The sequence below is a fragment of the Lynx rufus genome, unplaced genomic scaffold, assembly GCF_022079265.1.
Source record: "Lynx rufus isolate CCGP_SWC_20201006 ecotype Redwood Valley unplaced genomic scaffold, mLynRuf1.p SCAF_4, whole genome shotgun sequence".
Taxonomy (NCBI): Eukaryota; Metazoa; Chordata; class Mammalia; order Carnivora; family Felidae; genus Lynx; species Lynx rufus.
This window is the reverse complement of record NW_025814856.1, coordinates 115,818,828-115,844,308: the sequence shown is the minus strand read 5'-3', so window position 1 is coordinate 115,844,308 and position 25,481 is coordinate 115,818,828. Positions and strand designations below refer to the sequence as shown.

At 35.5% G+C, this 25,481-nt stretch overlaps 1 protein-coding gene across 1 annotated transcript in view; it reads left to right on the top strand.

Moving 5' to 3' along the window:
* HYCC1 (hyccin PI4KA lipid kinase complex subunit 1) overlaps positions 1-25,481 on the top strand; it is a 106,388-nt gene that overhangs the window by 62,667 nt on the left and 18,240 nt on the right. The window contains exons 4-10 of the mRNA XM_047094851.1: positions 4,255-4,434; positions 5,778-5,858; positions 6,413-6,528; positions 6,943-7,038; positions 19,874-19,990; positions 22,973-23,060; positions 23,796-23,955. Coding sequence (XP_046950807.1) covers positions 4,255-4,434; positions 5,778-5,858; positions 6,413-6,528; positions 6,943-7,038; positions 19,874-19,990; positions 22,973-23,060; positions 23,796-23,955 — 838 coding nt within the window. The remainder of the gene's footprint in view (positions 1-4,254; positions 4,435-5,777; positions 5,859-6,412; positions 6,529-6,942; positions 7,039-19,873; positions 19,991-22,972; positions 23,061-23,795; positions 23,956-25,481) is intronic.

Below are 25,481 nucleotides of genomic sequence, written 5' to 3'. Positions count from 1 at the left end.
AGAGTCCTACGCTTAACCAACTAAGCCACCCAGGTGCCCCAAAATAGACTAAGTTCTTGACCTTCTGCATCAGAACTTTTAGGTGAGATAGACGTTATGCAAATACCTAAATGTATAATACAGTGTCAATTAGTGATAAAATTATGAAGATAAAGTGGAGTAGGTAAAGTATGTGTTGAGACTCAGGAGCTCTTGGTTGAATCAGGTCTGAATGAATTAGGGGGAGAACATAAAAACTAGGGGCAAGAATTTTCCAGGAGAGGGAATAGTAAATGCAAAGACCCTGAGATAGGAATATGTGTTATATTCAAGAAATTGTAGAAGCAGTTTATGGGTACAATGCAGTTTGCTTGACTGGTGTATGTATCTATCTAATCTATCTATTTCTTTAAAGTAGGCTTGAACTCAGCAACACTGAGATCAAGACCTGAGCTGAGATCAAGAGTCAGACACTTAACCGACTGAGCCACCCAGGAGCCCCTTGACTGATCCTTTTAATTGCTGTAACTTTAAGAAAGGAATAGGGGCGCCTGGATGGCTCAGTCGGTTAAGCATCCGACTTCAACTCAGGTCACGGTCTCACGGTCCGTGAGTTTGAGCCCCGCGTCGGGCTCTGGGCTGAGGGCTCAGAGCCTGGAGCCTGCTTCGGATTCTGTGTCTCCCTCTCTCTCTGCCTCTCCCCTGTTCATGCTCTGTCTCTCTCTGTCTCAAAAATAAATAAACGTTAAAAAAAAAAAAAAAAAAGAAAGGCATATGATTAGAGGCTAACAGAGCTCAAGTCTGTTATGAAGCCAGCTATTTTTTGAGTCACAGAAAGTCTGGTGTTCTAGGCATAGGGAGCCCAGAGTATGGAGAGATCAGTTCAGTGGCTATTGGCACCTGAATAGTGGTGTCCTTCCAACTTCTATATTTTTTCCTACCTATGTGCCTCATTAATAGTTCAATGTAAAAAATGTGCAAGATTTACTTGTAAATATACCCAAACTTAACTCTTTCCTAACTTCTATCTCTGCTTTAGTCATTCAAAGGCATTTTTTTTTTAGTATTTAAAATAAATGTTTACTTATTTTGAGAGAGAGGGAGGGGGAGCACAGGCATGAGCGGAGGAGGGGCAGAGAGAGAGAGGGAGAGAGAGGGAGAGAGAGAGAGGGAGGGAGAGAGAGAGAGAGAGTCCCAAGCAGACTGTGCTGTCAGCTCAGAACCCAGTGTGGGGCTCAGTCCCACGAACTGTGAGATCATTACCTGAGCTGAAATCAAGAGTCAGATGCTTAACCTACTGAGCCACCCAGAGGCATTTTTATGTCACATTTCTATTACCATTAGAAATGTCTCTTAGGAGGGACTCCTGGGTGGTTCAGTCAGTTAAGCATATGACTCTTGATCTCAGCTCAGGTCTTGATCTCAGGGTCATGAGTTCAAGCCCCGTGTTATGGCTCCACACTGGGTGTGGAACCTAGAAGAAAGAAAGAAAGAAAGAAAGAAAGAAAGAAAGAAAGAAAGAAAGAAAGAAAGAAAGAAAGAAGGAAGGAAATCTCTCTTAGGATACAGACTTCTTATCTAAAAATAGATTTTTGTAAAAATTTCATTTGTAACTTGTTTTAGAATTCAGAATATATTTTAGAATGGTAACAAGGTTATGATTAGATTCTCATTAGATCCATAAAAAGCCCATTTAACACCTGAAAATATACTTGAGGTACAGTTCTTAATAGTACTGTAAAATCCACCCACCAAATAGAACAATATATCCATGAGAAAATACATACAAAAATTCAAACCAAACACTAGTAACATAGCATGTTCTAATGCTCCATTACTTGTCTCAAATATATTCAAGTTAGATAAGCCAAATACTACCTATATTTCATACATTATGTATCTTTCTATTCTTTTCTGATATTTTTCAAGTATGTTTGTAAAGGAGTCAAAAAGTGTTGGCTGCAGTTCTGAGCTTTGTGAGCTGCATAATTTTGGTCATATTAGATGGCCTCTTTGTCTCAATTTCCATGTAGAAAGTATGGATAATGATATTCTACCTTACAATGTTGTGGGAATTGAATAGGTTCAAGTGCTTTGAAAGTGCTTTGCAAGTTATAAAACATTGCACAGATAATTGGTATTTCTCTCTCTCTTGGTTTGATACACATAATTTCATTTAATCTCATTGCAGTATCATAATTTCTTTTTTATTTTTTTTAAAAATTTTTTTTTTTCAACGTTTATTTATTTTGGGGACAGAGAGAGACAGAGCATGAACGGGGGAGGGGCAGAGAGAGAGGGAGACAAAGAATCGGAAACAGGCTCCAGGCTCTGAGCCATCAGCCCAGAGCCCGACGCGGGGCTCGAACTCACAGACCGCGAGATCGTGACCTGGCTGAAGTCGGACGCTTAGCCGACTGCGCCACCCAGGCGCCCCTGCAGTATCATAATTTCTCCACCCCATTGAATCTGTCTTCATTTGGTTATGCTTTCGTAAAGCAAAAGCCCTTTTAATTTTGGATTTTAAATTGGTTATAAGGTCTTTGGAGGGTGTTCTGATTAAAATTTATTTATGTGTTCATGCAGATTATTGAATAAATTTTTAACATAAGATTTTATAATTTTGCAGATACTTGTTAGATTGTATCAATTGATTTAACCAAAACACTCCTAGGTATTTAGAGATGACAGATGTTCTACAATAATACAAGATTATTGACACTGGCCCACAAAGAAATTTTAAAAACTCCCCCCTGAAAGCTAAACATCTCCCTACCAGTTTTTCTTTTTGCCTGCTACCCCAACCCAATTATTCCAAATTTCTACCTTGAAAACTTCTCTAGCTATGTATGAGTAGGGTTACTTTGCCTCTAACCTTCCAGTTTCCTGTTACCCTTGTCATACCACAGTGGACACCTGTTGCCCTCTAACAACCATTTTGAGAGTGAAAAAAAATACTCCTTAACTGTCAGAAGTTAGATAATGTTTCAGTAGGAAAGACTAGTTTGACTTAATGTTCATTAAAGTGTAAATTTTGCTATACCTTGTTATAAATAATACTGACTTTAATTATACCCAGTATACATTACATATTTAGCATATTTGAAATCATAACATCTACTGTAAATTAGTTTCTGTTTATTATAATTACTGGAAGTAGAAAATCAGTTTAGTAAATTGACTTAAATCTATTGCCTAAGTTAGCAAAATGGATGAACTATAGTCCATTGAAAATATAATAGCTTGATGCTTTGAAAAATCAGTATCCTGTGACATATTTAAGACTTGTGTGTGATCATTGTATACGCTTTCAGGTAATACTTACATATGAGTCACTTATGTTAACTTTCTGATTAAAAAAATGTCTATGATATAGATACAGTCAGCTCTATTGACTGGGTAATGCTGGCATGTGGTGGGAGAGGAATAGGTTATAAATAACTTTAAATCATGTTTCAAACAAAATGGCAGCAATGTTTAGATTATCCTGGGGCAATTAACCATGGTTACAATAGGGATCTAGATTTAGGGGTGCAGTAATTATTCAGCTACTCCACACACATAGCTGTCGTATGCTGCCTAATTATAAGCTCAGGAGGGTGATGTGATGATAACTACCTAGGATTCCTATTTCAGTTTCTCCATCCCAGTAGCCAATCATGTATATATTGGCATGTTTTATCAGGAAGTAGGATATTAAGGATATTAAGGAAGAAACTTCTTATAGCCTAGCTATTTAAAAAAAATTTTTTTTTTACATCTATTTATTTTTGAGAAACAGAGTGAGACAGAGCGTGAGCAGGGGAGGGGCAAAGAGAGAGAGAGGGAGACACAGAATCTGAAGCAGCTCCAGGCTCTGAGCAAGCGGTCAGCACAGAGCCTGATGTGGGGCTCGAACCCACGAACTGTGAGATCATGACCTGAGCCAAAGTCGTACGCTCAACCGACTGAGCCACCCAGGAGCCCTAGCCTAGCTATTTTAATAAGTTAAAAAGATATGGTTTAAATACCAATACTACTTTAGAGTTATAGGATATTTAAAAGTTTATTAAGTGCTTTCAAATACGTTTATTTTGAACTGTTTGACCTTCCACTAGAAGTAAACTTTCAAAGGTTTGCTAAATAGCTTAACAGTGAATAGTTTTGCTTCCAAAAAAATGAAAACATTTATATATTTCAGTAATTACCAACAAGGAAAAACCATTTATATTTCATATGTCAGTGTCTATTCAAATGCAGTGGAACCCTTGAATTAACACTTGGTCTTTTTTCCAGTTGCTAGAACCCGTCTGTCACCAGCTCTTTGAATTCTATCGCAGTGGAGAAGAGCAGTTGCTTCGATTTACACTGCAATTTCTTCCAGAATTGATTTGGTGCTACCTTGCAGTCTCAGCCAGCAGAAATGTGCATAGCAGTGGATGTATCGAAGCTCTTCTTCTAGGGGTTTACAATTTGGTTTGTATTTAATGTAGTTAACAAGTGTTTGCCAAAAGCAGATCTATAACTTTTATAGCAAACGTGAAGACATGATAGCAACTACTTTTCATTTTAGTGAAGCTAGTATTTGTTTTCCATACATCAAATGACTCCTATCTCATTCTCCTAAAAATAACTTTATTGAGGTTGAAGGCTATACAGGCATACATATAACTATGTAAATATATTTTTTGGAGTTGATTGAAGACTGAAAATCAGACCATTTCAGTTCTTTTATAGAGGTATCTCAAAATATCAGTGTTGAATTTTTTTTTTAATTTTTTTTTAACGTTTATTTTTGAGACAGAGAGAGAGACAGAGCATGAACGGGGGAGGGGCAGAGAGAGAGGGAGACACAGAATTGGAAGCAGGCTCCAGGCTCTGGGCCATCAGCCCAGAGCCCAACGCGGGGCTCGAACTCATGGACCGCGAGATCGTGACCTGAGCTGAAGGCGGACGCTTAACTGACTGAGCCACCCAGGCGCCCCGAATTTTTTTAAACTTAAAATCTATTGTCTATAAATTGTCTGTTAGTGACCTACACAAAAAGCTTGGGAAAAAAGATCTAGTCTAATATGTGCCACTAACAATTTCATAAAATCTGGACAATCGCCAGAGTTCAAACCATTGATTTAACATAGTTTGCATTACTCTTTGTTTATTAATCAATATGATATTCTACATATTTAAGATTTGTACTTTCTTAAAAAATTTTTTTTTCAACGTTTATTTATTTTTGGGACAGAGAGAGACAGAGCATGAGCAGGGGAAGGGCAGAGAGAGAGGGAGACACAGAATCGGAAACAGGCTCCAGGCTCTGAGCCATCAGCCCAGAGCCTGACGCAGGTCTCGAACTCACGGACCGTGAGATCGTGACCTGGCTGAAGTTGGACGCTTAACCGACTGCGCCACCCAGGCACCCCAAGATTTGTACTTTCTTAAAAAGAAATTTAAGGGCCTTTTCTTGACCTATTTCATAACTATGTTAATGGATTTAGAAAATGTGACTTTTTACATGAGAAAAATCAGTGATTATTAAGACACTACATATCTCTATTTCAGCCTTCCTTAAAACTGTGTTCCTTATATCTTTCTTGTACCCTGTATCTTTCTTTACTTATATCTTACTTGTATCTTAAAAAGGAAGGTTAACTCCTGTTGTTTATAAATAATTGATCATTGATTGTCTTAGTTTATGATTTTAGTCAACTTTAAAATTCCTTTCCTCTCAGATCTTTTTTTTTCAGACTAACAGTTTAAAGTTAGCTCTTAAACTTATGTGTAAAAAATAAATATTTTAAGTTTTTTTTTCACTTTTATAGGAAATAGTTGACAAACAGGGACATAGCAAAGTATTGAGTTTTACGATTCCGTCTTTATCCAAACCATCTGTATATCATGAAGTAAGTAATATTTTATCAAAGTAAATTTTTTAGTTCTAAGATTTGAAGGTGTTATAAATTAGGGTCTGGTTATTGAGGCAAAAAAAAAAAAAAGATTGATTTATTAGTACCTTAAAAAGTGTAAAACACCACACAAAGTATTTACTATACCCAAAGTGAAATGAGAACTCAGTATCATAAAGCTTTAAAATCTGATTACAAGAAAGCTATCAAAAATAATCATTTTGAAGTATTTTCTCTTCTGATCAATAAAACTAGTCTAATATTTTTGTGTGTGGCAGTTGTGTATTTCTGGGGTAGAATTTTTTAATTAAGTTTTTATTTTAATTCACCAGTGGTGAGGTAGACTTTTTGAAAGTAAATTATTTTATTTCTATTTGTGGTTTGTATTTTAATTATTTGTGAAATATTTGAGCAGAAAATTTAGTATGCAGTTGGAATATTTTTAAGACATATGATGTTCATGGCCATCATTCTTAGTGGTGCATATATTCTTAATATCACATTTTCAACAGAATGGCTTTTTTTTCTTTATTCAAATGTCTCTCCTTTAGCCTTCCAGCATTGGGTCCATGGCTCTGACTGAGAGTGCGCTATCCCAGCATGGTTTGTCGAAAGTTGTGTACAGTGGACCTCACCCCCAAAGGGAGATGCTGACAGCACAGAATAGGTATACTGTGGAGACATAACCCGCTATTCTAATCCACCACACTGGTTTTTAAAAAATTATTTCAGTAGATTTATAGGTAATCTTTAATGAGTTGTATGTAACAGGTTTTGTTGCTGTTGTTGTTGTTGTTGTTTTAAATATTGGGTCATTTCATACAAGGGAAAAACATGCTTTCCTAATTTGTTATTTTGTACTTGGATTCGGATGTCATCTGGAACACTGAAATTTTGAGATCATTTTCAGATGACTGTTACTTGGGAAGTCTTTTTTCTTTTTAGTTTTGTATTGTTACTGGTATAATTATATTGTATAAGTCTGTTCTGTAATATAGTATTTTTCCCCAATGCCTGCTAAATTATGATTGACTTCTTGGAATTCTAAAGATTTATAAATATTCTTTTGGTTTATCTTTAGGTTTGAAGTATTGACATTCCTTTTGTTGTGTTACAATGCTGCCTTAACCTATATGCCCAGTGTTTCTCTTCAATCATTGTGTCAGATTTGTTCAAGGTAAATAAAAATTCAAATGTTTTTAATATTCAAATATATGAATCTAGGATTGCTAGTTTGTTACATATCTAACTTATTTTTGTTTTGTTTAATCATTTGTTTAAAACATTCGAGAAGTTAATATGAAGCTTAGCCTAGTCAACACATAGAAAGCTCCCTATAAATGAAGTTCCAAAAAACATAACGAAGAGGGTAAAGCTGAATAAAATTTCAATGGAATATTTAATCAGGTATTATTCTATATAATTAAAAGGATGGAACTGTTATGACCTTTTGATTTTTGACATGTGGCTGGTTTCTGTTTTGTTTGTTACTTTGTTTTTATTAATTTTATTGTGCTCTGATTTGGTATCAAGAAATAAGTAAGAGATACTAGTTTTTAAACTCTCCTTGTTAAAAAAAAAAAATAGTTGAGCCAAGGGTTGCTTAAATAAATTATGACAGTCCTTAGGTAGACTATACAAACATTTAAAAATTCCTATTTAAAGGTATTTAATGACAGTATATAGGGTATCATTCCAGCATTGACTGAATATGACCAGAATATTAATAATACTTATATCTAATTGGTAGAATTATGGTTTGTTTTCATCTTTTCTGTGTGATTTTTTTTGTCATTCTTTAAATTTTCTATGATGAACATATTACCTTTTTAAAAAAGAAAACAAAAGAGAAAACAGAGAAAATGCCTTTGGAAATTCAAGTAATAAGGGAAAATATGGACTTAAGAAACTTGTAGAATAATTTAGATTTGGGGAACTTATTTAGAAGATATAACTTTGAGGGGCACCTGGGTGGCTCAGTCAGTTAAGTGTCCGACTTTGGCTCAGGTCATGATCTCACAGTTTGTGAGTTTGAGCCCCGCATCAGGCTCTGTGCTGACAGCCCGGAGCCTGGAGCCTGTTTCAGATTCTGTGTCTCCTCTCTCTGCCCCTCCCCTACTTGTGCTCTGTTTCTCTCTGTCTATCAAAAATAAATAAATGTATAAAAAAAATTTTTTTAAATAAAAAAAAGAAGACATAACTTTGGAAAGTTAGTAAGAGGGAGGGTATATAGAGCAATACTTAGAAATCAAAACAAAACAAAACAAAAAAAACCAAAAAAGCATAAATTGATACTGAATAGGATAGGAAATAGGGATAGGACCAGAATAGGATAGGACCAGAGGGAGAAAGGAAGTAACAAGGCATGGAACTTATTAGAGAAGATAGAGAAGTGGAGAATCTTTCAGATAATTCCTGAATTGGAATTTGGTTATGTTTCCCAGACCTTAGAAGATGGCACCAATGTGCCGTCCCTCCCATTTACTGAAGCTTTCTAATGTTTCTTATTTTAAATCCTTTAAAGAGAGAGGTATATAGAGTTTTGAATTTCACAGATCTGTAAAATTTCAAAAAGTTAGAGTGGGTGGGATATCTGTATAGCATTGCCAACTTTTTATTTTGCCAAGTCAGTATCTTATGAATTTCTACCATTCTAGTAATGTTTTGTTAACATTATTTAACAAAAGGGAGACGATTTGAACATCAAAAGAAGTGGGGAGAGTGGAAGTGAGGGACAACAATTTATAAATTAAACATAGGATGTTTAGCTTTTCTTGTTTCTCATTTCACTATGATCCAGTGAAAACTTTGTAATGGACTAAAATGAATGTGAGGACCAGCCCTTCAGAAACATTTATTTAAGGGGTAACTTGATGTAGCAACTTTTACCTGTAGAACTTAAAACACACTATAAAGCCCAAGTATACTCTAAAGCAGTGTCTTAGATGGTAGGACCCAGGAATAATGTTCTAATACATTTGAAGCTCTAATATTCTAATACAGACAGATAATACAACCTCCTAAATAAGAATGACTATTGATGTTTTCTTGAAACCACTGATGGAAATGTCAGGAAAGAACATATATCACTGGTTTCTGTCCTATGTGACTCCTATGGACTGCCCTATAATATAATTACTTTCACATTTTTGGTAGAAAATTGCTAAGATACCAATTTTAACTAACCAGGGAACTGCGTAATCCTTCAAAAGCACAAGTAATATCTGGTTTTAAAAACAAGGAGAAATACAGATTAAAAACTAGCTGTAGGATTTTGGCCAAGATTTTAGTAGAGACACATTAGGTTAATTCTATGCCACCAAAGAAAAATTGAAAAAAGGAAATCTTTGCACGAATGTTCACCAGCTGGAAGAGAATGAGGGAGGAAAGAGGTCTAAATAATCCAAAAGACTTAAGCTATTTAAGTAATGCTAACTCTTAAGCCACAGAAGATATAGAAGAGGAACTCTATCAAATTTGTCATACATGTCTTTTTTAGTTTGCTTTTGTTTTTTTAGATTCCCTATTCCTGTGTTCTCAATGGTTTAAAATCTAGTTATTAATTTCTCGTAACTCCTGACTTCCTGAATCGTTTATCAAATATTCTGATTAAGATATTTTGTACATTTTTAAGACTAATAGAAAAGAATTAGAAAACACTTGTATCCGATCAAGCAAAGCCTAGTCCATGTCTATGGAAAGAAAATTGATTACAGCACTGTGATGGCAAGTAAGTTATAAATGGTTATGATAGTGAAAGAACAGGAGCCTCCTGATGATATTGGTCCTAGTATCACACTACGGCTAATCCAGCCCTTTTGGCCACGTGGCAGTTGTTTTAGATTGCTACTCAGTTTGTTTGTTGATGATAACTATGCCAAAATGATTGCGTTATCTAGGAGGAAGGATACAACCAGAAAAATTTCATGGAACATTTGAGCTAGATTCAGTGACAAATGTATCCCATTCTTTCCTTAACCTTCTGATTGTAATGAATTATGGAAGTAATTGAAACAATCTTGGTTGCTTCCCACCCTCCACCCATACATACATATCCCTTCTAGGGGCACCACTGGTTGAGTGTCCAACTCTTGATTTTGGCTCAGGTAATGATCCTAGGGTCGTGGGATCAAGCCCTTGCTGGATTCCAAGCTCAGTGTGGCACCTGCTCGAGTTTCTCTCTCTCTCTCTCTCTCTCTCTCTCTCTTTCTCTCTCTCTCTCTGTCTCCTTTAGCCCCTCTCTCTCACTCGTGCTTTCTCTCTAAAAAAAAAAAATAGTAATAATAATTAAAAAAAAAAAGAAAATTTGCAAATCCATTCTACTCAGCAAAAATGTTTGGTTGCTATAAGCTTTGCTTTCCTGGTTCAGACTTAAGGCCAACTTGATAGCCTGTATTTTCCTCCTGTGCAGTGTGTATGGACTACTTGAAGAAGAGACCTGAAAAGAGGCAAGAACTAGACTGAATGAGTTTTAGTCAAATTTTTATTTTCACTAATACTAAACATTATATATGGCCCTCCTAAAAGGACTATAACCACCAATACTGCAAATGAGTTTTGTTAGTATATACCCAAATCCTCTAAATTGTGGGAAATAAGTTTCTTTTTTTACTGTTGACATCTCTTATAATATAAGGCTGTTTAACAGATGGCTTATCTTGCTTTTGGTGTGGAATATAAATATTAAAGATGAAACTGTACTAAGCTAGTAAGTTAAATTATTTCTCATTGTCTAAGGTACTCTTAATTTTGTTCACATGGTGAATCACCTGGCTGACTGACTTGGATATGTACTGCTATGGATTCTTGATCAGTGTATTTGTTCTTGTGTATCTGTAGTAAAACCCTGCCCCTCTCCACACTTCTACATCAGCTTTCCTGACCACCTAAACAGATTTCTTCTTGTTTTTTGTTAGGGATACCCTTAGTGCAATTAAGCCATTCTGTGGATTAATTCTCCTGACTGATAAAATTATATGTGTATATCTTATATTACATACAACATAAACCACTTAATATATGTTTTTACATATATCACTTAACATGTGTATGCCACTTTGTCATCATCCAATAAATGACAGCTATTATATATTGTACACTAATGCTGAACACACATGCTTACTGTGGATGCATAGCATCTTTTTTTTTCTTGCCTGTTTGCTATTACTGACATTTAGAGAGCATGTCTTATACTAAATCATGCCTTGTTGAAAGAACCTACAGTTGACGTTTCATTGCTTCTTATTTGTGAACTTGTTTTTTAACTTATCTAAATCTTCTCCATCCTTTACATCCCAATTAAAATACATCTCCTCCAACTTGAGAACAATTTTCGTATGTGCTGTTCTCTTGAGGAAAGTGATAGAAGATTTAGACTTTATTAAGCTCCTAATTTCAAAAAGCAGAAGCATGAGAACAGAAAAGTGCTCATTACTGGATAGGCAGTTCTTATTTCCCCTCTTTCTGTTTGCCTGGCCTTTTCATCTCCCCTCTCCTCACTTGAAAAGCAGAGCAGAAAAGGAAGAGGATTTGAAATTAGTTTGTTTTATTTTATAGTCTATACTTTTACCCAGATGGATAGGAAGTAGAACTGGACCAAATTTAGTAGAACTGGACCAAATTTTAAATATTTCTCAAACTACAAGTTAGAAAAACATTTTTTCCCTTTTTCTACCTAGATTTTACTTACTGGTCTGATGATCTGGCAGTAGCTAATCTATGTTCTTTTCTCCTTTAGGTTCTGGTATATTCATGAATCAATACTCTCTCCAGTTAGCCTTATTGTAATTGTGCCTTCTAATTATTTTGTGGTAACTCAAAATATATTGACAACACTCTCAAAAGTTTACTTTTGGCTAGGAATGAGACAGCCCAACAGAGAATGAGAATCATGGCAAGAGTTTTCCTCACTTAAAAAATGATACTTAGAACTTCTCCCAGAGATGTATTTACAAAATATGCCTCCCCAAAGTATTTTTGTTTTAATGTGGTTTATGACTTGGGGAGATACCTATATGTGACCAAAGAGTAAATTTAATACAGAAATAGGAGTAATATCACCCAGCTGCTCTTTTGTAGGGCTGGGTGCCTATGTTTTGAATTTGTAAAATTCAGAGAAACTTCAGGATACTTCTTTGATGAAAAGAAGAGTCAGGCATTCATGTGGCATTGATCATTTTTATTTTGTTCTGCATTTTATTTAAATTCAATGAGGGATCTCTGAGAAAAGAATATCCTTAAATAGAGAGATCTGAGACCTGAAAAGTAAGTCAGAGAATTCTTGATTATTAAAAGGAATGACGAAAAGAAGGTAAAGAGATGCTCTTTATCAGTTAATGATGCAGGTGGATAGGATTAGATGATTTTGGGTCTTGGCTCAAATGTCACTTTCTTGGAGAGCCCTCCATGACCATTGTTCTTTTTTTATTTTTTTAATTTAAATTTTTAAAATTTACATACAAATTAATTAGCATATAGTGCAACAATGATTTCAGGAGTAGATTCCTTAATGCCCCTTACCCATTTAGCCCATCCCCCCTCCCACAACCCCTCCAGCAACCCTCTGTTTGTTCTCTATATTTAAGAGTCTCTTATGTTTTGTCCCCCTCCCTGTTTTTATATTATTTCTGCTTCCCTTGTCTTAGGTTCATCTGTTTTGTCTCTTAAAGTCCTAATATGAGTGAAGTCATATGATATTTGTCTTTCTCTGACTGAGTAATTTCGCTTAGCATAATACCCTCCAGTTCCATCCACGTAGTTGCAAATGTCAAGATTTCATTCTTTTTGATTGCCGAATGATACTCCATCGTATATATATACCACATCTTCTTTATCCATTCATCCATCGATGCACATTTGGGCTCTTTCCATACTTTGGTTATTGTCGATAGTGCTGCTATAAACATTGGGGTGCATGTGTCCCTTCAAAACAGCATCTCTGTGTTCCTTGGATAAATACCTAGTAGTGCAATTGCTGGGTTGTAGGGTAGTTCTATTTTTAGTTTTTTGAGGAACCTCAATGCTGTTTTCCAGAGTGGCTGCACCAGCTTGTGTTCCCACCAGCAATGCAAAAGAGATCCTCTTTCTCCACAACCTGCCAACATCTGTTGTTGTCTGAGTTGTTAATGTTAGCCATCCTGACTTGTGTGAGGTGGTATCTCATTGCAGTTTTGGTTTGTATTTCCCTGATAATGAGTGATGTTGAGCATTTTTTCATGTGTCAGTTGGCCATCTGGATATCTTCTTTGGAGAAGTGTCTATTCATGTCTTTTGCCCATTTCTTCACTGGATTATTTGTTTTTTGGGTGTTGAGTTTAATACGTTCTTTATAGATTTTGGATACTAACCCTTTATCTGATATGTCATTTGCAAATATCTTCTCCCATTCCATCGGTTGTCTTTTAGTTTTGCTGATTGTTTCCTTAGCTGTGCAGAAGCTTTTTATTTTGATGAGGTCCCAATAGTTCATTTTTGCTTTTGTTTCCATTGCCTCTGGATACGTGTTGAGTAAGAAGTTGCTGTGGCCAAGATCAGAGGTTTTTGCCTGGTTTCTTCTTGAGGATTTTGATGGCTTCCTGTCTTACATTTAGGACTTTCATCCATTTTGAGTTTATTTTTGTGTATGGTGTAAGAAAGTGGTCCAGGTTCATTCTTCTGCATGTCGCTGTCCAGTTTTCCCAGCACCGCTTGCTGAAGAGACTGTCTTTATTCCATTGGATATTCTTTCCTGCTTGGCCAGAAATGAATTGGCCATACGTTTGTGGGCCCATTTTTGGGTTCTCTATTCTGTTCCATTGATCTGAGTATCTGTTTTTGTGCCAGTACCATACTGTCTTGAGGATTACAGCTTTGTGGTACAGCTTGAAGCCCGGGATTGTGATGGCTCCTGCTTTGGTTTTCTTTTTCAAGATCGCTTTGGCTATTCAGGGTCTTTTCTGGTTCCATACAAATTTTAGGATTATTTGTTCTAACTCTGTGAAGAATGCTGTGTTATTTTGATAGGGATTGCATTGAATATGTAGATTGATTTGGGTAGTATCGACATTTTAACAATATCGTTCTTCCTATCCAGGAGCATGGAATCTTTTTCCATTTTTTTGTGTCCCTTTCAATTTCTTTCATAAGCTTTCTATAGTTTTCAGTGTATAGATTTTTCACTTCTTTGGTTAGATTTATTCCTAGGTATTTTATGGTTTTTGGTGCAACTGTAAATGGGATCGATTCCTTGATTTCTCTTTCTGTCGCTTCATTGTTGGTGTATAGGAATGCAACCGATTTCTGTGCATTGATTTTATATCCTGCAACTTTGCTGAATTCATGAATCAGTTCTAGCAGTTTTTTGGTGGCATCTTTTGGGTTTTCCGTATAGAGTATCATGTCATCTGAGAAGAGTGAAAATTTGACTTCCTCCTGGCCGATTTGGATGCCTTTTGTTCCTTTGTGTTGTGTGACTGCAGAGGTTAAGACTTCCAATACTATGTTGAATAACAGTGGTGAGAGTGGACATCCCTATCTTGTTCCCGACCTTAGGGGGAAAGCTCTCAGTTTTCCCCCATTGAGGATGATATTAGCGTTGGGTTGTTCATATATGGCTTTTATGATCTTGAGGTATGCTCCTTCTATCCCTACTTTCTTGAGGGTTTTTATCAAGAAACGTTGCTGTATTTTGTCAAATGCTTTCTCTTCATCTGTTGAGAGGATCATATGGTTCTTGTCCTTTCTTTTATTGACGTGATGAATAACATTGATTGTTTTGTGGATATTGAACCAGCCCTGCATCCCAGGTATAAATCCCACTTGGTTGTGGTGAATAATTGTTTTACTGTATTGTTGGATCTGGTTGGCTAATATCTTGTTGAGATTTTTTGCATCCATGTTCATCAGGGAAATTGGTCTATAGTTCTCCTTTTTAGTGGGGTCTCTGTCTGGTTTTGGAATCCATGACCATTGTTCTCAAATAGCACCTTCCTTACTGAGTTTATGTTCTTTTAGCACTTATAACACTGTAACCACCTTGTTTGTTCATTTGATACATAGTCTGTCAACTGTTGGAACTTCATGAGCTCAGGAACTTTGTTTTGTTCACTGCTGTCAGAGTTTAGAGAAGTGCCTGGCATACAGTAGAACGTAATAACAATTTGTTGAATGAATGAAAAATAGATGACCTCTTCCACTTCCAATTTATGATCCACTAAGTATAACTATGATTAAGTAAAATAATTCATTTTTAAAAAAATCTTACATTGAGAAATGCAAAATTCCTGCAGTTAATTCCTACAAATGGGTAAAGTTTTAGTAGTTATGAGAAACTAACCGCTGCGGTCTGAATGTTTGTATCCCCCCAGAATTCATATGTTGAAATCTTAACACCTAATATGATGGTATTAGGATGGTATTAGGAGGTGCTGTCATAGCCAAGAGATGCCAGAGTTCCCTCTTCCTTCTGCCATTGAGGATACAACGAAAAGTCTACAACCTCAAGAGGGGGCTACCCAGTTTGTTGTACTGTGTTGTAGCAGCCTGAATGGACCAAGACTAATCCTTTGCATTTCTAAATAAAGGTTGTAGTTCATCCTTTAACATATGATTGTTTACTTCTGTATGGGTAGCTGATACAGAAAATCAGAGAACCTGGAATCCTATTTCCCTTGTGAATCTTACTTATGTGTTGGTGTTTGAGAGAATTGTCTCTCTAGTTCTTACCTCAAGTAAATTTAAAAGTTGATGGGGCGCCTGGGTGGCTCAGTCGGTTAAGCGTCTCATGGCCCATGAGTTTGAGCCCCGCGTCGGGCTTTGGGCTGATGGCTCAGAGCCTGGAGCCTACTTCCAATTCTGTGTCTCCTTCTCTCTCTGCCCCTCCCACGTTCATGCTCTGTCTCTCTCTGTCTCAAAAATAAATAAATGTTAAAAAAAAAAAAAAGTTGTTTGACCATTCTAGATCTATGGCAAAGTTGTTTTTTAAAAAAAAATTGTGTATAAATAGCAATAACTTCTTCTTCTGTCTATATCTTCTATCCTGAATCCTATACTTCGTGATTCTAAACCTATATATCCAATCCTGTAGCCATCTCTATCAAGATGTCTTATAGGGGCAGCTGTGTGGCTTAGTCGGTCAAGTGTCTGACTTTGGCTCAGCTCATGATCTCATGGTTCATGAGTTCAAGACACACATCAGACTCTCTGCTGTCAGCACAGAGCCTGCTTCAGATCCTTTGTCTTCCCCTCCCTCTGCCCACCCTCCCCCCTACCAATAACTAAACATTTAAAAAAAGATGTCTTACCTTGTAAAAGTTAGAACTCTTTTTGCTGCAACTAATTGATAATCTATATAAAACTAGATTATGCTAAAGGGAAAATTTTTTGGCTCTTTGTTCCTGGGAAGAGCAGGGATGGAACTGACCTCAAGATCCACTAGATCCAGAGGCTCAAATGTTAATCTGGATATTCTCTACCATCTCTCTCTCATCTCATCTTCTTCATCTGTTAGCTTTGTATTTTCTTTGTGTAAGGCTTCTAGGTTGTAAGAACAGTGACCACAAGCAGCCGAAAGCTTACATTGTCTACCTTTAATGAACTCAGAAGAAAGAACCTCTCTCCCAGTTTTATTGTGAAAAACAAGGCAGCGAAAAGGCTTTGATGTTGTAAGCCTGAAGCTTCACAAACCCCTCTGGGGTCACATTTGGTAGTTTTATTGGAAGAGTACTATATCAGTTTAAATATTGGTTTGGCTGTTATAACAAAGATGAATAATGGTAACTTAAATAGATATTTATTTTTCTTTCACATAAAAGTCCAAGCTGGTAGATGGTCTGGGGGTAGATTGGTTATGTTTCTAAGGTGTTCAGACTCCTTCTTTCTTGAGATTCTGCCATTCCCTAGGATATTACTCTTCTCTGTATGGTGATGGATCACTATTATTACATGTGCCTTGTATCCTGCAAGCATGGAGAAAAAGAGTGAAAGGCATGCAACTACTTTTTAAGGGTACAACCTAGAAGTTGCACTACATTGGTTAGCAGATCATTGGCCAGAACTTGTCACGTGGTCACACCCAGATGCTAGGAAGACTTGGAAATGTGATCTCTAGCAGGTGGCTATTGTTCTAGTTAAAATTGGTGGGGGGGAGTGGAGGAGAGCATACCTTATGTCATTAAAGGGAAGAAGTAAAAATAGATGTTAGGGTGTTGACCTCTTGTCACGGGTAATTTTGTTATTTTATTTATACCACAATCACATGGTTATACTTGATGATATAGAAGAAGACTAGTTCCTAAAAGTAAGAGGGTTAGAGGTGCTATTAATGGAAAACATTAGTGTCAGGGGGAGAGTTCATGGCAGACAAAAGTGACATCTATACCATATACCTATGAATCAACATATCTGATAATTAGCATCTTCCAAAACAGTATCTCTTATTTGTCCAAGTTCGTTTAATAACAGTACCATCCAGCCAGCTATCCAAACTAACTGTGGGAAAATTACACACTCTTCTTGTTTCTTCAGTCTTACCCCATGATTATACTTCTTAAGTGGGACTCCAATCCCACCCTTTCACCTTCTCCCCACATTACTTCTTTACCTCAAGCCACCTTCATCTCACTCATGGGCTATTTTGACAGTCTTCTCTCCAGAGGAACACTATTATCAAGACTAATCTGATCATGTCACTCTCTTGCTTCAAACAGCAAAACAAAAACCTTCAGTTGCTTTCAATTGCCTGCATGATAAAGCCTGGCAGGTTATTAGATACTCCATGATCTGACCCCTAGTTTGCATCTCTGTTACTTTTCTAGTGTCTTTCTATTCTCAATCTCATTGGTGTCGTGCTGTTTAATCCTTCTGTATTGCTGCCAATTGCTGTATTTTCGCCAGGAAAATGCCACTTTTTCTTCAAGGCTCATTCTGGGAAGCCTTCTCTGACCCTCTGCTTCTTCCACTAGAGTTTACCACTCTCTCCTTTTGCCACATTTATAACTTATTTATTGCAGATATTTGTTTACTACACAGTCTCCATGATGAGATGGTAAATCCCTGAGGGAACTACGTCTTTCATCTACATTCCTAGTGTCTGACACAATGTAAATCTTTAAAAATTATTTACTGAATGAAGAAATGCATTAATTGAAAAAATCCTACCTTTTGTGTATTGATTCTCTATTATTTACTACTATCCCTATCATAAAGGTATATAAAGTGTAAGGAAAAAAAATTTTTTCTGAGCTTGCTTCTTTAGATAGTAAGAGGAATTTCTATTCTAGTTTGGATATAAGTCTTTATAATATCAAACAAAATTTGAATTGGTTTTATTTCAGGTACAGTTAATTTTTTTCAGTTTTTATTTTAGTCATCTCAGGCTGCTTTAATAAAGTACCATAGGCTAGGTGGCTTAAACAATAGATATTTATTTCTCACACTTCTGGCTAAGAAATCTAAGGACAGGGTACCAGCAGATTTGATTTGTGGTGAAGGCCCTCTTTCTGGCTTATAGGAAACCACCTTTTCACTGTGTCTTTCCATGTCAGAGAGTGGATTCTGGCCCCCTTCCTCTTTTTAATAAGGGCACTAATCCCATCAAGGAGTGTTCCCATCCTCATGACCTCATCTAAACCTAGTTATTCACAAGGGTCCCCAAATGCCATTATATTGGGGAATTGGGGCTTCAATATATGAACTTGGGAGAGAACATAAATATTCCAAAGTATCCCTGTTCCTTTTTTACTCTTGGTTCTAAAGAGTTCTAAGATCCTTCTCAGTATTAAATGAATTTTTATTTTTACTTTAAAGTTACTTTGAATTGAAAAAAAATAAAGTTTCTTTGAATTAATGATATTCTCAAGGGTATATTTTTGAAATGGTCTGTGATATACTTTAGCATGTTTAAATGAAGGCTCAGATTCACTGAGTGGAGGAAATATTAAGTCCTAAGTAGTAATTACATGTGGGAGGGGGTAAATAATGACAATCTATTGACTACTACTATCATAAGTGAAGTTTTATTATATCAACCACAACATGTTATGAGAAAACAGCTATTTTCTAATTTTATTAAAAATAGGAACTTACTTTTGTTTGTTTTAAAAGCAGTGCGTGTTGATCATAGAAAATTTAGGAAATACACATAAAGAAGAAAATAAATCTAGAATCTCAAGGCCCAGAGACAACTCTAACTTTGTGTATGATCTTTGGGCAGTAACACACACATCATTCACCTATTTGTTTATTCCAAACATGTGTTATGTACAGTTTTTACCCCTGCCATTTAAATAAGCTTTCAAAACGTCACGTTTAATTGTTTCATAGTATTCTCTGAATGATTTATATGATTTGTTCTCTGTGTTGGACCTTTAGGTGACTTCCTATTCACTATAGTAAATACACGTACTCCTTAAATATTCTTCATTATAATAAATACTTTAAATTTCAGCTTTGTTCATGGTAGTTTCTTTACAAAAATTAGTAAAATCTGTTGGTCTTTAGGATTCTACCTTTGATGTTATGTTTAAACTTATAAAGAATATGTAACTACTTGCTTCTGTTTTATTTCTCTTACGGTTTTTTAACATTAAAATTTTCAATCAACCTGAAATTTATTATAGTGTATTATATGGGACTTGAGTCTAATTTTAGAGTATTTTCTTGGAGCTTGCAGTTTGTGTCAAGAACTTTGTCAGGAATAGAAGATCATACCATAGATCTTTTTATGATAAATAATACCAAATTTCATGTAGTAGGTTTTATGGTAACTAAAAATTATCAATTATTGGATTGATTGAAATTAGTGAAATAACTATATAATAACATACCTCTAGCTTTATATATTTTTTCCCCTCAGTTCCACTTGCCTAAGAAAATGTTCTAGACAAATGTTCTGTTTGGATAGATTCTTTGTTTCATAGCTATTAGGTTTGTTATGAGAGCATATCTAGTACATTGTTTCCTTATAAATGTTAAAAAAAAATAAACTACCTAAATTTTTACCAATTTGACAAATATATTTATTTTGTTTTTTCTAGAATCTGTGTTTGTGGCTATCCCCGACAACATGTAAGAAAATACAAAGGAATAAGTAGCAGGATACCAGTTTCTTCAGGGTTCATGGTACAAATGTTAACAGGAATTTATTTTGCTTTGTAAGTTCATTTCATATACAGAGTAAATCTTTGATCTCTCTGGAAAATCATAGTCTGTTGTGTTATTGCTTTTGTTATTTTATAGTTATTATATTAGAATCTCATTGGATAAACAATCAGCATATTTTTGTGAAAGAATATGAATCAAGATCTTGATAATAGTTTTATTATTTAAAACATATCTCTTAATGTTCTGAAGAATTTGTAACCAACTAAAACACTTCATCTTTCTTTTTAACTCAAGGACAGAATGAAAATTAGCAACGCCCACATATACTCACAGTTTTTTCATTACTCTTTTTTTTTTTTGCTGTAATTTCCAAATAGCTTTTTTTTCCCAATGAAGATCTTTTTCCATTTCCAGAAATTTTAAATCTTGAAAAACACTTAGAGCTTCTTTGATCATAAAGTTTATTATTAATTTACTATTAATTTCTAATATTGATGTTCAGTCTTACTTAGTGCCTTAGATACTGGTATTTGTCTTTGAACCCTATCTTCTACTATATATATTTTACTATACTTTACATTATATTCATTCAATACTTTAATTTGTCTTAGTAGATTATAAGCTTCTTGACTAAAGGTAGAATTTGTGATCTTTGGGCTAAATATGGCCTGCTGCCTGTTTCCTTATTATTAAAACACATTTACATCTGTTTGTTTACATATTGCCTATGGCTGCTTTTGAGCTACAGTGACAGAGTTGAGTAGTTGCAATAGAGATTGTATGGCCCACAAGCCTAAAATATTTATTATCTAGCCCTTTAAGAAAAAGTTTATCAACCCCTGCATTAGACCATTAATATTGTCCCACAGCTCGTGGATGCTCTGATCTATTTATTTTCTCTCTTTATTGCTTTGTGTTTCAGATTTAGTAATTCCTATTGACCTATCTTCACATTCATTGATTTTTTTCTTGATGATGTTGAGTCTATTAATGAGCCCACTGAAGAGGTTCTTCATTTCTGTTACTATTTTATTTCTAGTCTTTTCATTTGACTCTTTCTTATGGTTTCCATCTCTCTGCTTAAATCACCATCTGTTCACACATGTTTTCCGTGTAACTATTTATCATAGTTATTTTAATTTCCCTGATAACTACAGAATCTGAATCATCTTTGAATTTGGCTCCATTGTTCTTTGTCTCTTGACAGTGGGTTGTTTTCTTCTTGCTTTTTGTGTGCCTTGTAATATTTGATTCATTATCCTTTTGTTCATGGATAGAACAATAGTGACTGAGGTAAATATTGTTTATGTCTAGAAATGGGCATGCCTCTTTTCTTCTAGGCTTCTAGTGGAGTTATTATAGGCAGGAATGAGCTGAGGTTGGATTTTGTTGTTGCTATGGTTACCTTCATGGCACCACCTACCTCAGATTCCTCTCATGGTCCCTGGCAGTTAGGGTGTGAGCTGGATTGCTGGAGGGTTTTTCTCAATGTTCTTGCTCCATCCTCAGCTTTTAGCTTTTCCTTTGTGTCTGTCTGTACCTCACAGAGGATCTTTCTTCATGTCTTGTTCCTCCTTCAGCAATAGAGTACTGTTGCTTGTTTCTAAATGTGTACTAGTCTAGGTGGGGGGTTTGGAGGAAGTGGTGTTCTCTGTTGCCTGGTCCAGCCTCAGTTATAAGCAAGCCCTGTGTCCCTCTATCTGGGATTCAGGAAAGGAGGGTAGCTCTTCAGTGGTCCTGTCCCTCCTCCAGTGGTAAGAGACCCTAGTGGTCTCAACATAGGACAATTTCCTGATCCTTTCCCACATGTAGTTTTTTCTTTTTCTTTCTCTCACTGCCACAGTCAATCTTCACCTCTGCCCTTGGGGTGAAAGGGTTTGATACTCTCTCCCCAGAGGCTTTAAAACTTTGGTTTCACTTGAGAAAAAGGTTGGCTGGGTCTTCATGCCTTTCTTGCTCAGGTGGCTACTCTTCTCCTCTAGGCCCAAACTACCAGAGCAACTTCCTCTGGTCCCTTGCCTTGCCCCCAGTTTTTCTTATGAGTGCCTAGAGGAGGTTTGTGGTAAAGAGCTTGTGAGTGGTTATGAACTCCCCTTGTATCTGCTCCTAGAGATTCTATATTCTAGTGCTGGCCCATACTTGGCTTTTAGCAATTTGTTTAAAAAGTTTAGCTCAAGTCTTCTAACCTGCTTGCATTGTGGCCTATCTATCTTCAGAGGCATCTGTCTGCCCTTAGGTTTTAGGCTACTTGGCTGCCCTGTGACTTTAGCTCCTTGCTAGATTCATGGAAAGCTAGGGTTTTCTAGATTATCTGACTTTATCTTGTTTTTAGGGTGGATAACAATGCTGTTTCTACTTTTTAGGCCTCACTTGCACCCTTGATATAATTCATACTTCTTTATTTTTGTTGGCAGATGACCAAATCATTATTTCTGTGTCCATTGTTATCATGTATCTAATTTTTAGAGTTTGGCCATATCTTTGAAAATGAATATGCATAACATACACTCTTCCCCCACCCCCCCCAGTATCTATCTGATATTTGCAGCATATATCATATACACTTCTAAATGACTGTCAAAATGCAAAGAAGTAATTACTTAAGATACTGCAAGCCACAGTAGTTGTAGATTCTCACTAAAATCTGTGGGAGTTACAGAGTAATTTGACCATAAAGTGTTCTGAACATTATTCTATGATATATAATTTATTATGCTCTGACTTGTTTTGAAAGTGTAAAATGCTTTGAGATTGCCTCTTTTTTTTTTTTTTTTGATATCTGGCTATAAATAGACATGTTCTTTAGAGAAGAAATATAGATCTATAAAATTTTCTTTGCTATGAGTATCATTTTCGGATAAAATTGAAAGGAATTCAGAGATATAAAAATAAGTTTTCAAGGAGGGTGGCATGCTAAGCAGTGTGTTAATGTGATCTATTATTTTACTCAGCAAACATTTTCTCATTGTATTTTGTTCAAATATACAGAATCAATTAAAAATAATTAATACTTTCTTCATTTAATTTTATAGTTATAATGGAGAATGGGATCTAGCTCAAAAAGCATTGGATGATATTATATACAGAGCTCAGCTAGAATTATATCCAGAGCCATTGTTGGTAGGTGCCTCACTTGTTTATGTAAATTTTGTAATTTAAGATTTCTCATTTTAGAACTATAAATTGAGAAGTAGCCATTCATAGTGCATTAATGCCATTAAACTCAGTGATTCATGCTGTTATACTAGACAAATTTTATGCTTGAAAAGGTGTATATAATGGAATTTGAGAATTTCATTAAGCTAACTTCTGAGATATTTAATAGTCTTTTAAACTTACAAGAATGTTCTCCTTAACATGCTAGAGCTGCACGTATGAATTAGCATTAAGCATTTAGAAATATAATTTCAATATTTTGGAATTTTAAATTTCATCACTTACATATTATTTTTAACCACAGTTTCCGGGGTGCCTGGGTGGCTCAGTCAGTTAAGCATCCGACTTCAACTCAGGTCATGATCTCACGGTTTGTGGGTTTGAGTGCTGCGTTGGGCTCTGTGCTCATAGCTAAGAGCCTGGAGCCTGCTTCGGATTCTGTGTCTTCCTCTCTCTCTGTTCCTCCCTTGCTTGCACTCTGTCTCTTTCTCTTTCAAAAATAAATAAACATTAAAAAACAAAAAACCGATAGTTTCCTTCTGAGCTCTTACTCCTTATCCTAGAAGATTTACATATCATTTTAGGAAATACATTGGAGAAAGTATGATTTTATAAAACCTGTTAAAATTTGGCATTTTATTTGATGTAAGGGTATAATACGTCTGTTAATACCAATCTGAAACTGTATTTTTTCCTTAGGTTGCTAATGCCATAAAGGCTTCATTGCCTCATGGTGCCATGAAGTCTAGTAAGGAGGGTACAAGGTGTATTCAAGTTGAAATCACACCAACTTCCTCTAGAATATCAAGAAATGCAGTAACCAGCATGTCAATAAGAGGTCATAGGTGGAAAAGACATGGTAAGAAATAAAAAAGTCTTCAAATTAGAGGATTGTTGATTCTATCACATTTTTGTCTGTATTTATAGGGCTATAACTTCTAACTTTAGTAAATAATATCATAGTGGCATGGATGAAAGCTGTTGGATCAACTCCTAAATCATTATCCACAAGTGATAAGCAGTAAGGAATACAGCTCCTTATGTTACATATATGAATGAAAATTTATTTAAACATTGTTTTTAAATTTATTTCAATACAGTAGGAGAGTAGGAAAATACATGTTAAAATTATTCACACATGGGTTTCTGTTCAAAACTATTGGCAAATATTCCTAAATGTTTCTTATTTCTCAACTCTTTGGCAAGTAAACTTGCATATTGAAACAGAACAAGTAATAGGGACTTTGACATTTTCTTTTGTACTTCCTGGCAAAGAATGCCATTTTATTGATACAACTCTGGGCATTTCTATTTACTGGAAGTTAATTTTCTTACAAGATTTTTTGTTTTAATATTTCTCCTTGATTTCTTCATTTTACTACTTAAAAATTCTACTAGAAGTTTATTTTATTTACTGTGGACTTCTTAATGCTTTCTCACTTCTCTCCCTTTTCTCAAGATTTATTATTTTTAATTTAATTTCTTATTCTTTTGGTAACTCCCCTCCTACCTACAAGTTACTGTAGTGGCAAGAATCAGTGTAAGATTACTATCACCTCTCTCAAAAGGTAATCATAGGACCAGAAGCAAAAAGCCACTTCTGTGCCCCAAGCAAACATATATATTATTATTTTCTTTTTCCTGTAAACTGTGATGAAAATGGTAGCTCCTATATTTGGTTCCAGTTGTTTTTATGGTCTCTGCAGAGAAATGCAAAAGTGAGAAGAATATTATTCATGGTGAAATAGAAAGTTCATAATAAGAACATTGTTCCTACTTAGGAAATCTAGGAGATAATATGTCAAAAGGGAATGGTGATGGAAAATTCCAGCTTACCCAATGATCATTTTCATTTTTTTAAAGTATTGTGACAGTTGTCGAAATTTCTTTAGAAAGGCATAAAAGAGGTGATAATGTTTGCCATTAACAAGGCAAATTTTGTTACAATTTAAACATACAGAGTCTAAACATACTTCAGTTTCTTCAGTGAAAATTATGCTACTGAATGGGACTAGATTACAGGTAAAAAGTTGTTTAATTAGTATGATGGCACCCTAGACTTCAGATTTCTGTTTTGGCATTAATAGGTGAAAATAGGCTTACAGGCAACAAACCAGATCATGTGGGTCACTGTGGCCATAATCGCTTCCAAACTACTATAGGAAATGCAAAGAATGAGTTTTAATTCTTTTTCCACATTCCCTTCTTGCTCGTTAGGTGACTGTATGGGGAATTAGAAAAGAGTATATAAGTTCTGCCATTAAAAATATGAAATATTGAAGTTCAATTGTATCTATGATGTGTGTGTGAGAAAGAGGTATGTGTATATTTCCATGCATGCATTTAACAGAACAAGATGTGTACCCTGCAGTAAAATAAAAGCAA